At 46.6% G+C, this 16,590-nt stretch overlaps 1 protein-coding gene across 1 annotated transcript; it reads right to left on the minus strand.

The window, feature by feature from the left end:
- Positions 1-1,726: 1,726 nt before the first annotated feature.
- On the minus strand, positions 1,727-5,547 carry LOC133926612 (NF-X1-type zinc finger protein NFXL1-like). Its single transcript, XM_062372627.1, has one exon. The coding sequence runs from the start codon at positions 5,309-5,311 to the stop codon at positions 1,943-1,945; it is 3,369 nt and encodes a 1,122-aa protein (XP_062228611.1). The 5' UTR covers positions 5,312-5,547; the 3' UTR covers positions 1,727-1,942.
- Positions 5,548-16,590: the final 11,043 nt, after the last annotated feature.

Genomic DNA, 16,590 nt, shown 5'->3' on the forward strand with positions numbered 1-16,590 from the left:
GAGTAAGAGTAGTGATAGTAAGATTCAAATTCATCTTTTGAGCACTCATTTTCTTTGTCAATCTGGTGATTTCGTGTTTGTTACTCTTGGTGGTTTGTCCACCTAAACAGTTAGGCATTGCCTGTTGAGCTCCCAATCTTGTGGTGAACCCCAGGACGTTTGTATCACCCATGTAAATTTGAGTAAGTAACCCTAACTCGATCTTTATAGTCGTTTAGGTGAGAAAATGATTGAAAGAAATCCGTCTCTTTGTGAGCACCTCAACAGAGACGTAGGCACTTCTTTGTGGAGTGATTGAATTTCGGTGAACAAATTATTGTATCCCATGTGTGAATCACTTGTGATTTATTGCATATTCTTATTTCTGTTGACTTTTAGAGTTTTGACTCGATCCCTTTTTGTGAGATTTGAGCCGTAGGTACTTAAAGAAATAGGTTGAAAGACATCCTCTAGTGCTTGGTAATTCGTGAATTTGATCCACATTAGTGTTGCATACGCATCAATTTAAGTTCTCTCAGAAATATTCGGAGTATCTGTAGATTTCTATAGAATCTCCATATATTTGCGGAGGTTTCCAAAAAATCTACGGAGAGTCTGCATTCTGTAGATCCACTGCATTTCGTTTGTAAAATTTTTAGGTTCCGCATATTCACCCCCTCTAGGTGACATCAAATCTTTTTTAGGTGGATAGTGGAGATTGATCGGATGTCTTATAACTCATGTATTTTATAAAAGTATAGATATATATTTCAACAAAGATTAGAGAAAAATAACCATTATGTAAATAAATATATCAAACATGGCAAAGTTTATTATTAAATGAGCAAATTTTATTTTAAACCATGTAATAGTGAACTTGTTGTATATTGAACCACATTTAACGATATATGTCATTTTGAACCTATATTTTACAATAATCTTTCAGTTTGCATCATGTTTAAAGATTCGGCTTTTGATCGTACTCATGTGGCAAGCAATTCCATCCAACTCAGTTCCGCATATTCATCTGGAAAGGTGAACTGGTAGTTCATATCTAGCTTTCTTCCTCTTTATTCATTCTTCCTTGCCTGCTCCCCCTTTCACCTAAAGTTACTAGAGTCGCCTCTCGGTATCTACCTCCAAAGTCCAAGTAGTGCTGCTTGTAGATTTCAGCATCTGCTTGTATTCCTCGTTGATGCTGCCACAAATCGTCGCCTACACATACGCTCCTCTTTGAATATGTCTACCTTACCGCTGCCGCTTCTCAAGTTGCCACCTGCACCCCTCCACCATCCAACCATGTCTATCTTAGTGCCATCTATCTCTACGATGCTATGTCCCTAGTCGATACAACAAACATATAAAAAGGGTCTAAATACACATCTGATAGCTTTATAGTTGGATATGTGGAGCTGATGATCTAAAGTGGATGAAACTACTTTTCATCTGAGCATGGTAAAATGGTTCATTCCTTAAACAAGGTGCAAATTAAAACATTAACCTGAAATATATGGTTAAATGTGACACTTGTTATTAAAAGTGGTTCAAAATGCACCAATTGTATTAATACATGGCCCCAAACGAAAATTGCTCAATAAATTTCCACCCATACTTTGTGAATAGCTCCATAACAATAATCTCCGATGAGAAGCATACCGCACGAGACTCCTCCTTTACCTCATGCGCCACAGAAAAGCAACCAGTAAATTCCCCTAAAAACAGCCGGCATAAAAGTGGTACCTTTCGCTTGGTCAAAAACTATAACGTGAGCAAAGATAGAAATCTTAGGAAGGTCTGCAAAATAAGCAGGAGCATTACATGGATTCGCCCACGTGACCAAATCAACGCTTTCGATAGTCACCAGGCAATCATACTTAAAAAGCCTCAATTTTAACATCGTACTAGTTAAATTGAGCAAAAAGCAATCTGAATAAACCATCTGAACCAAACTTCCCAAGGTCTCTCATTCACAAGCTTCCTCCCAGTCATCCACCTCGACATCCGGCTGCAGCTTGCTCACCGACGGCCCAGCGTTCTCAGCATTTGGTACTGCGCTGTATGCAGCATCGGTGCGAGGAGCAGGTCTCCGCTCATCACCTGGACCAGAGCTCGTGGCAGCATCAGATTCCAGAACATTCCAGCGGTTCGGAGTCCCCATGACTTGAGCAGCAGTACTGGCGCCTCTCCACCCAGGTGCTGGAGCTGCTCTAGCTGCAGGCTCAGGCTCAGGCTCAGCAGCAGAAACCTTCTTCCACGGATTGCCACCACTCTTAGCAGCGAACACTCCATCCTTCTGACCTGCAACCCACACATTGCCAGACGAAGATGGCTGAGCGCTGCTTGGCAAAAACATTGCAGCGCCATGGTAAGCAGACCCATAATCCAGCCGCCTCAGTGCTGTTGCTGCTCTAGCTGGATCATTGAAGACAGCCACTGCATTCTTGTCATTCAGCCAGACCAATTCACACTCTCCACCAAACCTTAAGACTAGGGAATTCACATCAGCCTCCCGTGGCAGGTCCAGCATTGCAACAACCAGCCTTGGATCCATGTCAACCAGAGGATCAAAGTAAGGATGGGCGGCGGTGATAGGGGCACCTGCCTTGGAGCCCAGGATGCGGGCAGGTGGTTTCGACTTGGGTGTGACATGGATGGTAACAAAACGCTTAGGCTCCCAACCAGCCGCATGAACAGAAAGCTTCCACCTATCTGCAATGAGCCTGATAGCATCTCTCTTGTCCTTCATCATGTGACAGAACACATGCAGTTTGAGGTTGCTTGAAAAATTGCCTCTCATCTTCCCAAGGACAAGGAACTTGCACCTCTCTTCTATGGCCAGCACCCACTTTGGCTCACGTCGGAACAGGTCAGAAACCAAATCTGCTGAATTTGTGTTCTCACCAAAATGAAATGCATCCAAATTGGGTGGGGTAATGTCAAATGCTTCAGCAAGGACCCTTTTCTTTTCCACCTTTGCACACTCCTCATCACAAGAAAGCTTCCTCTGCCCAAGAGGCACCCTTCTCCCATTTGATTCCACTGGCTGGAGAGGCATTGGCAACTTCTGTATGATAGAGACTTCAAACATATTATCACCACCATTGGAGGCCCCCCCAGCACCGCAGGGAACAGTGGCAATGAAACGACCACAAGAACAGGTAATGGACACAGGGAATTCACACCTCAAATCTGGGCAAGGTGACGATGGGTGGCATGGAGCAGTGCACGTGTGCTTACATTCCCTCCTTGGGACACCGCATACCTGTCCACAAGAAGCTTTGGCCCCAGAGCTTGAGCTAGCATCTCCGTTTGCTGGTGGCTGGTCACAGGGGGAAGGATGACAAGTCCTGGTGCAAGCATGCAATCCACACTGCCGGTTCTTCCCACATGGTTGGTTGCACCTGATATCCTTCGATCCACAAGGGATGTTTCTCAACATCACATGTCCCCCAATGCATTCTCTCATTACTGGCACAACGCAAGGCGGGCAGTCCCCAAAATGGCATGCATGTGAGGCTGGATGCCCGCACGGCTGGGGAACTGAGCACTGGTGTGGGCATGATGGAGTCGGTGTGCCACAAGGCAGTGGCGGCAGGATAGAAGTTCTGCCACAGGCGCAAGTGAGATCAGTGAATATGGTCTCCAAGCAGGGTGGGCAGTGACCACTGTGGCAGAGCAGCTGGCACACATGCTGCCCACACCCGAGCTTCTTGCCACATGTTATCTGGCAGAGATGGAGATCCCAGTTACCAAATTCAAGCTGTGCAAACTTCCTTGACCGTGGGCAACAACACTCACTGCACCGATGCCTCCCGCAGTTCTTCTTGTGACCACAAGGCTTGTTGCAGTGGAACTCTTCCATCGAAACCTTGTAGCACTCCACCATCCGGCCTGATGAGCTACAGCGGCACCTCTGCTCAACACGCACCAAGCAAGGTGGGCACTCTCCCTCGTGGCAATTGACCTTGCACCTATGCACCCCACATGGTAATTTCTTATCGCAGACCTTGTCACAGGTTGGGATTGGGTCCAAGCAGCTTGCCCTCATCTCCTGCAGCCTTGTCTTGCCACAATGGCATGTAGTGACCTTCCCTGGCATGAGTTCGCACTCACCGCAAGGCCCTGGGTGGCACATATCCTGGCAGGCATGATTCCCACAGGCGAGCGTGTGGCCACACACCTCACTACATGAGAACACCCCATCCTCCTCCGACAGCTTCCCCTTCACAGCCATGTCCCCACATAGCAACGTCTCCTTCTTCTTCCCACAGAAGCACCGTGCAGAGATGAGAACAGCGCAATCCCCACAGGGCCCGGTGTGGCAGACCTTCTCACAGCGGTGCCTTCTGCAGGGCAGCAGCCGCTCGCAAGGCCGACCGCAGGTTACTGGCGTGCTCCGGTCTGCACACCGCCGCACGATAATCTGTTTCCCACAGGGGCACGGCCGATCCGGCGCAAAAGCCTTGCAGGGTGGGCACGGGCCCGGGTGGCACTGCAGGACGCAGACGTGCGGGCACCTGGTAGCGGCAGCATCGTCACCCTTGGCAATCGGTTCCACCCTCTCGAGAGGTTTGGAGCAGGGCTCACCGCAGGAATGGGGCGTGAGGAAGAGGTCGTTGGGGGGATCCCGTCGTCGTCCGCAGAAGCAGGTGTAGGCGAGATCGCGGGCCGGGATGGAGAGTACGGACTGGCACCCGGGGCAGCGCCATGAGGAGGCCGCGGCGGACTCTGCGGAGCCATCGGCGGCGGAGGCCGGGGAGCGCGCCCACTTGCGGATGCAGGGGAGGTGGAATATGGAGAAGCAGCTGCCGCAGGACCAGACGGGCGCCGACCTCCGCACCATGTCGTAGCAGATCATGCACTCCACCGCCCCCCGCGCCAGCTTGTCCTGGATCTCCTGCACCAGCTGAGGCACCGACCCATCGCCCCCAACCGCAGCGGGTGCAGGGGCATGGGCGCGCGCGTTCCCTGGGGCCGCAGGAGCTGGCCTCTCCTGCGGCGGGCCGCGGCGATGGTGACCGGCATTGTTGTTGTGCTCCTGCGGCGGTGGCGGGCGGCGGCGATGGTTGTTCGTGTTGTTCTGCTCCTGCGACGGGGCCGCGCGGCGATTGTTGTTCGCGTTGTTTCCGTGATTCGGGCGGCGCGGGCGGCGCTGGGGCGGGCGGGTCTGCGAGGCCGGGGTGGGGAGGGGCAGGAACGGGGCGGTTGAGTCGGGGGCCGCGACAGGTGCGGGAGCGGGGGCGGGGGCGGAGGAGCGGGGGCGCCACACGGGGCGAGAGGATGGGGCCGCGGCTGGGCCGCCTCCACGGCGGCGATCGGTGGAGGGCTGCATGCGGCGGCGGGGCGGGAGGGGTAAACCTAGGATTGGGGAATCCTCCGTCGGTGGAGGAGGCGGCGGATGGGGTAAGGGGGGATGGAGGTGGTGCCAGGTAGGGGGCGAGGGGATAAGGCGGAGGCGGAGGTGGCGGCGGAGCGGTGGTGAGGCGGAGGGGTATTTGACGGGGAATAGCCTTGGAGAGGACGGCGAATCGGCGATGGGAAAGGAGGGAGGAGGTTGCGGATGAAAGGAAATTTTATGGATCGGGTACTTTAAAAGACTTTCTCTTATATATGTCTTTATTTTTTTCTTACTCGTAACAATAGCTAGATTAGAAAAAAACAATATCAATCAATATTTCAGGAAACTTTTTTTAAAAAAGTGCTATAAAATTTCCTTACGTGTGGATGCGTCGATTGAGGGATGATGGGTCGAAATAAAGGGAAGGTCCGGTGCGATCGGGTCGGGCCATGAGGCTGTGACGTCACCACGAGTGTACTGGTATGTGCTATAGTGTGTATGAACATTTCCTATTCAAGAAAAAACGAAGTTTGGCATGGAAATATAATTCATTTTTGCAGTGTTGACATAATGCACATGTAATTTTTTTAAAAAAAAAGTAGAATGGACCAAAAGCTGCATTTCAACTCGAATTATTTATTTAAAACGGACAACTCATGGGAAGTATATCTTCTCTAGAACTCTTTGAAAAAAATCTTATTAAGAATTATGTATATATATATATCTTAAAATGTAGTATATATTTCAGTTATAACGACTTTCGAAGTACAAACTAGCTTTTGAAGTTGCGAACCTTTTTACTGTCTCTTAACTTTCCACAACCTGGCATCCATGAAAACCCTTTTCCGCTAGATTCAAACTAAATTTCTCAAAACTTTTACCAGTAAAAGTAAGGTATATATGTTTAGCATGAATATTTGATGAGACGCGTTGTCGCGGAGATCTTGGTGTCGTTCTGTGATTGAGTATTGTATTTGTGCTTTGAAAAAGTTGATCTGTTCCTATGGTGTGGACACTGCACGCATGTCTACTGATGTGTTAGGTTGAAATGGGTTGAGTTGTCAGTCAGGTTTGCTTTGAATCTATAACAAATCTCATTTATGTGACGAGCTATATTCGTAAAAAAGCTCAATTTTTGTTATAAATGAGCTTCTATGACGAAAATGTACCATCACACCCATCGTCACAAATAGTTCGTCATATTATATGTCTTGTGACAAAAAATTGATACATCATCGTAAAGTTAGGGCAAGACTGTCCAGCCGAGCAGCTCATTTTCTATGACAAATTACAGTCATCATGAATAACTGTTTTGTGATAAATAAATATTTGTCACACATTCTTCTCCATTGTTGTTGATTAATGTACCATCAAAATAAAATGAAATATACAACAAAATATAACTATCATGCAGAATGATTATAATAAAACGTACAAATTATACCAATACATCATTTTTATATATAATTACATGTATATAAGCATCAACTAAATGTTCATACATGTACTCCTTCCACACAATTTGTAACCAAACTCAAATGTACAAATAGTGTAAAGAAATAGATCGAGTTGTCTAGTCTATAAATAGATTCCAGTTCTTCAAATCCTGAAAAGCACAAAGGGAAATTCAGTGTACATAAGTTTTGTCAAAAATTAGTTCCCGACAATATATCTGTAAATTGACTGAGTACCTTCGAGAGTATGGATTAATCACGAAGAGAGACAAAATTATGTATACAGGTTCGAGCCTTCGATTGGAGTAATATCCTATATCCTGTGAGGGTGTTGCTGCCTTGTATTAATGATCTCGAGTATAAGATGGCTAAGACTATTACAGGAAGTTGATTGTATCTAATCTATCATAGGGTTGTTGCCTTTCGTGTTACTCATAGTTCCTTGTTCGTGTCTAGTTGTGGTTGTTCTCCCCCCCCCCCGTCACAGCCTTTCCACCTTATAGGGGTGAGGTACCGACTCCTATCCAGCCGTAGTCGATAGAAAGTTGTTTTCCTTGACGTCTAAGTAGATATACCGGCTTTGAATACAGATCGTATTGGTTTGGGTAACCAATCTAATCTTTCTCGGTATGTACTTCCTTGATTCCGGGTGTATGAGGTACAGCTGATTCGGTTCGTGATATCTGGAGATGCCGAATATGCGTCGTATATACCTTTTATGTATATAATTTACTCTTATGCACATATACATCATAGTTAGATATTCGATAGTAGCCCCCTAACTCTACTCCAGAGGAGAGGTTTCCATAAGCACTTATTCGGGTACTGCCAAGTTTAAGCTTAGTCGAGTAAAGTGGATCAGATTTATGGTCGAAAGAATTGAGTATGGACAAATCCTTTCTCGAGTATTGAGCGGAAGCTTAGTCGGGTCGAGCGCCCTGTGGCTAATCGCACTCGAGACTTGAAGAAAAAAGATTTAAAGAACTCAACTGATCGACACCTAACTCCGAGTAGAGTTAAAAAAAAAACTTTTCAAAATTTGAAACGACGGGCATGGGCGCATTTAATGCGAGCAGAAGGGTGTGCAGAGATTCACACATCGTCATCATTCCTTTTTTTTCACGCCGATCGAGGCGTTGCAAAGGTGGGAGTGGTTGAAACGGCGGAAACTTTTCTATTTTTTACCCGTAAGACCCGGACTTGCAGCAACCATTCTTCGTCCTTTGCCATAAGTCTTCTTGCAAAAGCCTCTCAATTTTCTATGCTTCGACACGCACCACCACCAGAAAAAAGTTTAGATCCATGGATCCCAACCCTTCTTTGATGATTCCGACTTCCTCCTCGCTGGAGAAGCAGTCGGACGCAACAACCCCTGGCACCTCGCCCGATCAGTATGATGAGGCGCGGTTCATGATCGAGGCCTAGACACCCTTGGTGATGCAAGAGTCTCGGCTGGCGGAACTCAAAGCGGAAGGAGTGGTGCCGCCGCGCAGCCTGGTTGAATGGAGGACGACATCGGGTGAGAGATTCCCTTCCTGCAAGATCAAGCACGAGTTCGTAGTTTTTGAGTCTTTCTTCCGTTGCAGATTTAACATCCCTCCTTCCAAGTTTCTTCTCAATGTGCTCGATCGATATCAAATTGAACTTCACAACCTGAGCCTCAACTCTTTCACCATGTTGAGTGTTTTTGTTCATCTTTGTGAGGCTTTCCTTGGCATAGAGCCAAGTTTGAATCTTTTTCAGTATTTTATAAACTAAAGAGGATTACCAAGAATAAATGTGTCAGAGGATGTGGTTTCCAGTTGAGGAGTGGAATGAAAAACTCCTATATCTTGATTCCCCTAACTTCCTCTTGGTCGAAGGATTGGAAGAAACTTTGGTTTTACGTCTCCAATCTCAACCCTATTGGCTTTCCTTTAGTGTATAGAGGTCTTTTCCCGTCCAAAATCTTTCTTGGACGCAAGAGCATCGAGAGTCCAACCACATCACCTATTTCGCCAACAAGATTGGTATGTTGAGGTATTTTGGCCTTACTGGGTGGCATGTGGCCAGAGACTTCATTAGTAAGAGGTTGAGTCCCCTGAAGGCGCGATCGTGCCTAGCCTGGGAGTACAATCGAGTAAACATTTTTTTTTCTTTTTCAGCCCTGCCTGAATAGGATGTAACCGCCCGGCTGAACAGCTTTTTTCTTCCGGCGCATCGGAGTGTGACATTGCGCCTTACTCCTTATCGAATCCTCAACTAGACGTAAAGATTTTCTTAATGGAACAGTAAGACCTGTTATTGTCTTGTTCTGACTTGTTTGTGTGACTGCAGGCTCCAGTTTTCCATTAAGAACACATCCTTTCGAGCGACGTATTTGATCTCGACGGCGCTACTTCTACCGATGCTGTCGACAAGGGGAAAGGATCGACCAACGAGTAGGCCGAGGGGTCTCTTCGATCAAAGAGATCGTCCCCATCTTCTCATCTGTTGTCAGATCCGTGCCCTCTCACGCGCAAGCGAAGGAGCCCTCGGGTATGCTAATTGAAGTTTTTATTATCTTCTTATTTCCTTTCAAATTATTAAGTAGATATATGAATGCATTCGGTTTGGATGAGTGGCATCTTGTTAGGGAATGGTGAGCGTACCAACCCAATCGCCTCCTCGAGCAACCGCCGCTCTCGATAACCCGACCGAAAAGGTAAGTCTTATCGAGTTATCAATTTCCTTTCGGTCATTCTATTAATGACGAGTTGCATGGATGGCTCTTTTTTTAGGGGACGTCTGGCGCGTCCTTGTAATCGCTAAGTCGAGGGACCGTCATGCCTGATGACTCGACTAGGGAGGTAATTTCAGTCGAATTATCGCTCTTTAGTTGGTCATACTTTCACTCGATAATGCATTCTTATTATATGGTTCTTTGCAGGCTACTGATGACTTGACTTTGCCTGATCTATGTGTAACTCCTCCACCGGCTCCGCCTACCGGACCAAGAACAAAGAAGGTGACCACAAAAAGGCAAAAGTCAAGCATCATTTCACATTTTTCAATTTCAAAGAGGTTTGTCCTATATTCTGATCTCGACTGGTCGATTGGTAGTCCTTTCTTTTCCGCTTCTCTTATACTGTTGATTGCAGACTATCAACTGAGGCGCAAACCAAGGCTGCCAGCGCCTCGACCAGTCATCCAGGGCTAACTTCCCCAGTTGACTCGGCCTCGGCTCCAATCAGTGATCCTGCCTCGAGCGCGTCCGAAGAAGACCCGCAGCTCAAGGGAAGTGAAACTCAATATCAATTCCGACTGATGATCTGTGGGCAACGATAAAGACTCTTCTCTAGGCTACAAGCGCTCAGGTAGCTGCCGCCGAGGCCAACCACCACAAGAAGCTCGAAGCCAAGAGGAAAAAAGTTGAATGTAAGTCTGTTCTTGATCACAAGTGGATGATTCGATTATTGGGTGACTAGCAAAGAATTATTTTTTGGTTTACCTTTTTTAGGCCTTAAGTCCTCCTACAACAACAAGGAAAAGCTTCTTGCTAACGCAATGAAGAAGTTTAACGATGATGTCAAGTTTTGGGAGAGACTCAGGAATCAAGTGAACACCGCTCAAGCTAAAAAGAAGGCGATGATGGCTGAGAGGGATGCTGCTGTCCTGGCTCTTTAAGAGCTGAAGTAGCAGACCCTCGATCTCATGTCACAAGCAGCCTTTGCAAGCATTGCCGCATTGCTAGGTATTCTCAAGAGCTATAAACCTGTGCTCGATACCTCATTGGTGACAGTCGGGTTTAATTGTACTAGCGAGGAGGCCGCAAAACTTGTTGAAAGCGTCCAGCTAGCGGTTCCCGCCTTTGTCGAGTCGTTAAGGCTTAGTCTGCCTAATGATGATAGTGATGAGAGTCCCTCAGACTGATGGTCCATTCTGCTCTGACACTTGTAAAACATATTTTATGATCTGAGAATGCCCACAACAATACTACACTTTGCCAGTCTATTATGCTTTTATCTGCTATTCCCTTGTCGATGAAATAGGATGAGCATAAGTAGATGCAGTAACTAATAGATACATATTGTCATTGTTTTCAAGACCATACAATTACGCATCTGTCAACATCTGAAATCTTAACTAGATAAGTTATTAGATGCATAACCCTCGAGTACTCAAGAAGACCGTAATAGTGAGGAAAAGACTAATACATAGCTATAAAAAGAAAGAGCATATTGAATTTTTTGCGAACTTTTATCAATTTGTGCATTCGATCAGCATGCAAATATGAACTCGATAGAGAGCACACGCAAGGCAGACTAGGACTTCAAAACCCTTTTGGCTGTTAGGCGTGAGATGTTTGACAACCTATGTGTCGTTATGCCTCCTGAGGTATAGTTATTCGTCATCGACCCAACACATGCCTCTATTGGCTCTATTTATCGTGATCAACGCAGAGCCAGATAAAATCTTGCAAAAAACATATAAAAGAAATATGGTATTACGATGTAGCCCCCGACTCTACGGTCGAGGAAGAAATTACTCGATTGGAGAGTAGAAAAGGACATACCTGTACCATTGATCGGAGAGCAGTGTTATAGCTCAGAACTTTGTACTCGACCAAATCTCGTTCTCGACCATGTACTCAATGACTGAGTTGGTCGAAGAGTAAGGCTCGTTCTTGACCATGTACTCGACCATGGAGTCGATCGAAGAGTGAGGCTCGTTCTCGACCGTGTACTCGACCACGGAGTCGGCCGAAGAGTAAGGCTCATTCTCGACTGAATACTCGAGAATGCAAGCCCCTGAGCATCATGGTTTTGACTGCAATATGATTATCGAGTGAACTCGAACCACTGGGCAAGTGGGCATTAAAAGACCCCACTCCCATTTGTACTCATTTTCACCGCAATATTGATCTGATGCGTCATAATGGCCGCCCATCCCCCTTTGTAGAGATGAGACAAGCCATAACGCCATCATGACTTCCACCAAACGTGCTACGCGCCCGAGGTGACGCTATCATTTTGGATCTTGACAGCCACGTTTACACAGTACAACCCATCCCCCCTATAAATAGAGGGGACTCGAATCGTTTGTCCGTTGTCTCCTTTGCTTCCTTTGCCTATCGCCTCCTAACACTCGTATAATTTGAAGTCATGGCCTCCACTCCATCTCTGCCTCTTGAGACAATCCAAGAAGTCCTCTCCCCTAGGCCTCTCGCCATGATACCTACCGAGGTCATTATCATCACGTCCTCTGATGATGAGGACTTGAGTAGCGGGCCTCAAAAGGAGAGGGAAGAAGCATCCACCGTAGATCGTCGCTGTCCCCTCACTCAGCGTGTTCGCTGTTAAATCAAAACCTATGCTTCAGCACAGCACTCTGCACCAGAGAGGAATGAGGATGGTGGTGATCTCGACCGAATCATCAACCAAGCGACCATTGAGGTCTTCGGCGGTGGAGCCCCCGAGTCATCGTCGGTGACGGAGGCACTGTCACCTTCTCTGTCGACAACAGCTAGATCGCCTTCGCGCCAGGCAGAAGATCACTTGGCATCATCGGGGCCGGTCATCAACTCCAGTAAGGCCTTCGCCTCGGCCACACTTCCTGGCCCTTATGCTGGTCGGTAGCCGATTCTTGGGGTGATCAGCAGCCGCCCGAGGGAGGAGTATAAAAGGTTCCTTGACTCATTCAAGGGCGAATGAGAGTTCATACGCTTCCATACTTTCGGAGGTGGTGGATCTTCACTATTTGGCAAAGCTAGGTGGATCCTTTCTGCTAATTTTGCACTAGCCACACGGATTAGAGGAAAAAAGAAAGATTATGTAATCATGTAGCTAACCGAATTGAATGTAATCGACTTACCTGTAATCTACCTTTTCTATGAATAAAACTTTTAGAGTTGGTCGATGTTCCACGAGTGCCATGCGAACACGTCTTGGTTTGCTTGGAGGAAGGTGACGAGCCCGAGTTCCTATTTGGGGTCGAGGTTGGCCCAAACCTTAATCGTCTTGGATGGTTCAGACGGGTCGAGGGGCATCGCCTTGACGCAACCATCGGTCTTTTTGTTTCTGAGGCCATCGTGGGTCTTGCCCTTGGTGTTGTTGGATTTGGTAGCGCCAACATGACTTACGAGCTTGGAGTCTTTGGCCTCAACAACACCTTGTTGCCTTTGACGCTTAGAACTTGCGTCCTTAGAAGCGATGGCACTCGACTGTAGTGTTCGCCATATCCAGGCTTTGCTTGTTGCATCTGACCGCTGCACACTGATCTCCTTTAACTGTAATTGCCCCACTGGGACCTGGGATCTTAAGCTCTTGGTAGGCATAATGAACCACCGCCATGAACTTTCCCAGCATTGGGTGGCCTAGGATCACATTGTACACCGTCTTGAAATCCACAATATCAAAGGTCAGCTTTTCTGTGTGGAAGTTGTCGGGCATGCCAAACGTGACCGGCAGCTCGATCTGGACGAGAGGCTTGGTCGATGAGTTAGGAGTTATGTCATGGAAAGGCACGACTCCAACTTTAAGCTTTAACCTTTGGATCCCCATCTTGTCCAAGGTTTTGGAGAAAATAAGGTTGAGTGAATTGTCTCCATCGACCAGAGTTCTGGAAACCTTGATGTTAAGTATGGTCAGCTGAACTACTACCGGGTATCGATTAGGATGTGGTACCACGGTCAGATGGTCGGTTTGATCAAAGGTGATCGGCTGTTCCAAACACTTGAGATACCGAGAAGGCCCAGTCAGGGCCAGGTTAACTTCTTGCTAGAGCTCCTTGTACTGTCTCTTGAACTCGTGTGTGGCAGATCCTCCAAAGATGTGTGCCAAGTTGTGGTTAGCCTCGTGGAACTGGGGCTCGTCACCCTCAACATTAGACTTAACCTGCTTACTACCACGCTCAACATTTGCCTTGATCTTCTCATCAAGTTTCTTCTTGAAAACAACGCACTCGTCAAAGTCGTGCTGGTTACTCTGATAGATGAGGCACCACTTTCCACCACCTCGACTGAGTCCTTTGTTGTCCCCAGTGTTGCGTGATTTGCTCCTGTTGACCGCAGCTATAGTCATATCGGGACCCTTGTGCTTGTCACCATGTTTGTTCTTCTTCCCTCCGTTCTTCAAGGACTCGGGTCTGTCCTTGTCAGATTGGAGGTTTTTAGCGCGTACCTACACTTCCGCTCATTTTGCACACTTGTCGGCCAACTTGAAAAGCTCTTTGACCATGTGGATCTTCCAAGTAGCCATCTATCCATGCAAGTATGTGTCCTGAACACTTCGTTTGAAGGCGATAATTACCGATTCATCTGAGATGTTCGGGATCGTGTTACACTTGTCGATGAACCTGTGGATGAAATCTTGAAGAGATTCGTTGTCGCCTTGGTGCATCTGGTGGAGGTCGTTCTCCGTTCCTGGCCGCTCGAACATGCCTTGGAAGTTAGCTATAAACTGAGCCTTGAGTTCTGCCCATGAACGAATCAAGTTGGGCGGCAAGTTTAGCAACCAGGACCTTGCTGTTGACACAAATTTTGGCAATATGTGGTTAAATAACATATAAAATAATGTCAGTGGCTAAATTCCATGAGATATGAAATAAATAAACCCTTTAAAATAATCATTTCTAAAAAAAGAAAGGAATGAATATAATCTCGCGTCGGCCGCAAAACACAAGCGCGCTCAAGAACTAAAAATACACATGGTTGTCGAGACTCGCTTGATATGCAATTGTTGAGAGTGCTCATATCAAATTTCTACAAGCAATGTTGGAATTCATACCCACATGTAACATCAAACATGGGTATACGGCATGGTCGCTCGAATACGCAACTTCTCGGCTGATTATCTAAAAAAATATGGACAATATATGAGACCAAAATATTTAGTTACCTAATCAAATAATTAGTCAATTAATATGGCCATGTCAGTTACCCAAAAATAAAAATAAACCCATGTATGCGCATATACGTTTCGCCATACGTGCACACTAGCTAAACACTGAATCAGATGATGGATTAGTCAAGGACCCCACGTGTCAGCCATGCTTTCCCAAATGCATATACGCATGCCTGTGTTTGGCTGAGGCCAACAAAGCCAGGTATCCATGTTGCCAACATAACAGCACGCTCATGAGGTGTGGTTGCATGCTAGTGTATAATTAAGCATTGCTTTAATCATTATAATTAGGAATAAAGGGCAACTGACCCACAACTCAGCCTCTAAAGCTTGGACGTCTCCAATTAAATACAGACCAAGCCCACGTGACTAGAAGCAAGAACCTCCACGAACTGCTCGACATGCACAGCAACTGCAAGTCATGGCGCCGCTGCCGCTTAATGGCTCAATTAGCAAATAAACAAAGCAGAAAACAAATGAGAAAAGGTGAGAGGAGTTGCTGTAACTCGCCAAAATGGAACCGCCCTTTGCTCCTGCTCTATAAATAGATGGCCTGGCCAGTGGCAGAAAGAAGAAAAAAAAAGCTTGGGCAGAGCACAGGCAGGCTGTTGGCGTGAGAGAACGAGAGGAGTTTGGCCGGAGAGCACTAATAGGCTGCCGGTTTGAGAAGGTTTCTGCATGCCAAGTATTCGACACATGGGAGCTTCTGCAGAAACAAGCGCTCGGCAAATACATACAAGCACTGGAAGGCAGATACTAGGGAGAAAGGAGAGGCCAGTGGAGGAGCGCCAGGGAGAAAGTTGCCGTGCGCGTAAAGGTATTGGACAAGGTGATGCTCTTGCCTTCTTTGCCACCCTCTGCTCCCTCCACTCTCTCTTGTTTTTTTGTTCTCACCTTCCTCTGATTTGGTCTGTTGATACAAATCAAGGAGCTAGCTATCCTCCTCTCTCCCCTCTCTTGTTTTCTTGTTCTCACCTCCCTCTAATTTGGTCTGTTGATACAAATCAAGAGCAGGCACAAAGCCTCATTCGCTGGTTTGGTCTATTAATACAAACCACGATGAAATGTGTGAAGACCCCAATCTTCGGCTTGGTCCGTTGATACAATGCCAAGATGGGAAGAGCCTTGTCACTTCGTTTTGGTCTTTTGATACGAATCAAGAACAAGTGCTGCAAAATCGTCTTCTAAAAGCTAATTAAAATATGCCTTAGCTGCACTATGCATATGGGTTCTGTGATCATCACAAATACCTGCCAAAAGTATAGTTGATGTTGTCAAAATCCTACAAGAAATTTCATCGGCTTCAGTCACAGCAAAGCAAGACTGGTATGGACACGTATGGGCTCCATCCGATCTCCGGTTGAGTGTGCAGCGCGGGTCGCTGGTACTTTGCATCGCGCTACCCGGCCGTCGGGATAGGATCATGAGTGCAATCAGCAAAATCTGCTACCTGATGCCATGGATGGCAGGAATAATTGCGATCGGCCGGCTGAGATGCAAGGTCTCGGGTTACCATGCTAATGTACAACATACACGCGAATACTATGTCGGTAGCAATTGGTGCAAACAAGGCAAAGAAAGCGAGTTGCATGCTGCACTGCGTAGGAAATCATGTTTTACTAAATGTGCTATGAGTGTCATGATCAGTGGCATCATCTTTTGCAATAATCATTAGATATTGCATTCATGTCTGCACATCTTGCAACCATTATTAATTAGGTTAAGCCTCATCTAATCACATGCTTAAGTGATATATTCCAGGCATGCTAACACATGGGTATTTTTTTGGATGGTTGTCGTTTGTGTCACAAGTGATATGTTTAAAATAAATCAAGTGCTAAAGTTCAGGTTGTGCCTCCGCTGCACTCTGTTCATTGCTTCCGTGATCATAAGTACTATGCCATGAGTTGTAGCAGGCGTTCCTAAAACAAAAACCAAGTAAATCAGGTGTTGCATC

The sequence above is a fragment of the Phragmites australis genome, chromosome 8, assembly GCF_958298935.1.
Source record: "Phragmites australis chromosome 8, lpPhrAust1.1, whole genome shotgun sequence".
Lineage (NCBI taxonomy): Eukaryota > Viridiplantae > Streptophyta > Magnoliopsida > Poales > Poaceae > Phragmites > Phragmites australis.

Excerpts from the sequence above, each read along its gene's own strand:
- LOC133926612 (XM_062372627.1), bottom strand. The coding sequence starts at position 5,311 with ATGCAGCCCTCCACCGATCGCCGCCGTGGAGGCGGCCCAGCCGCGGCC.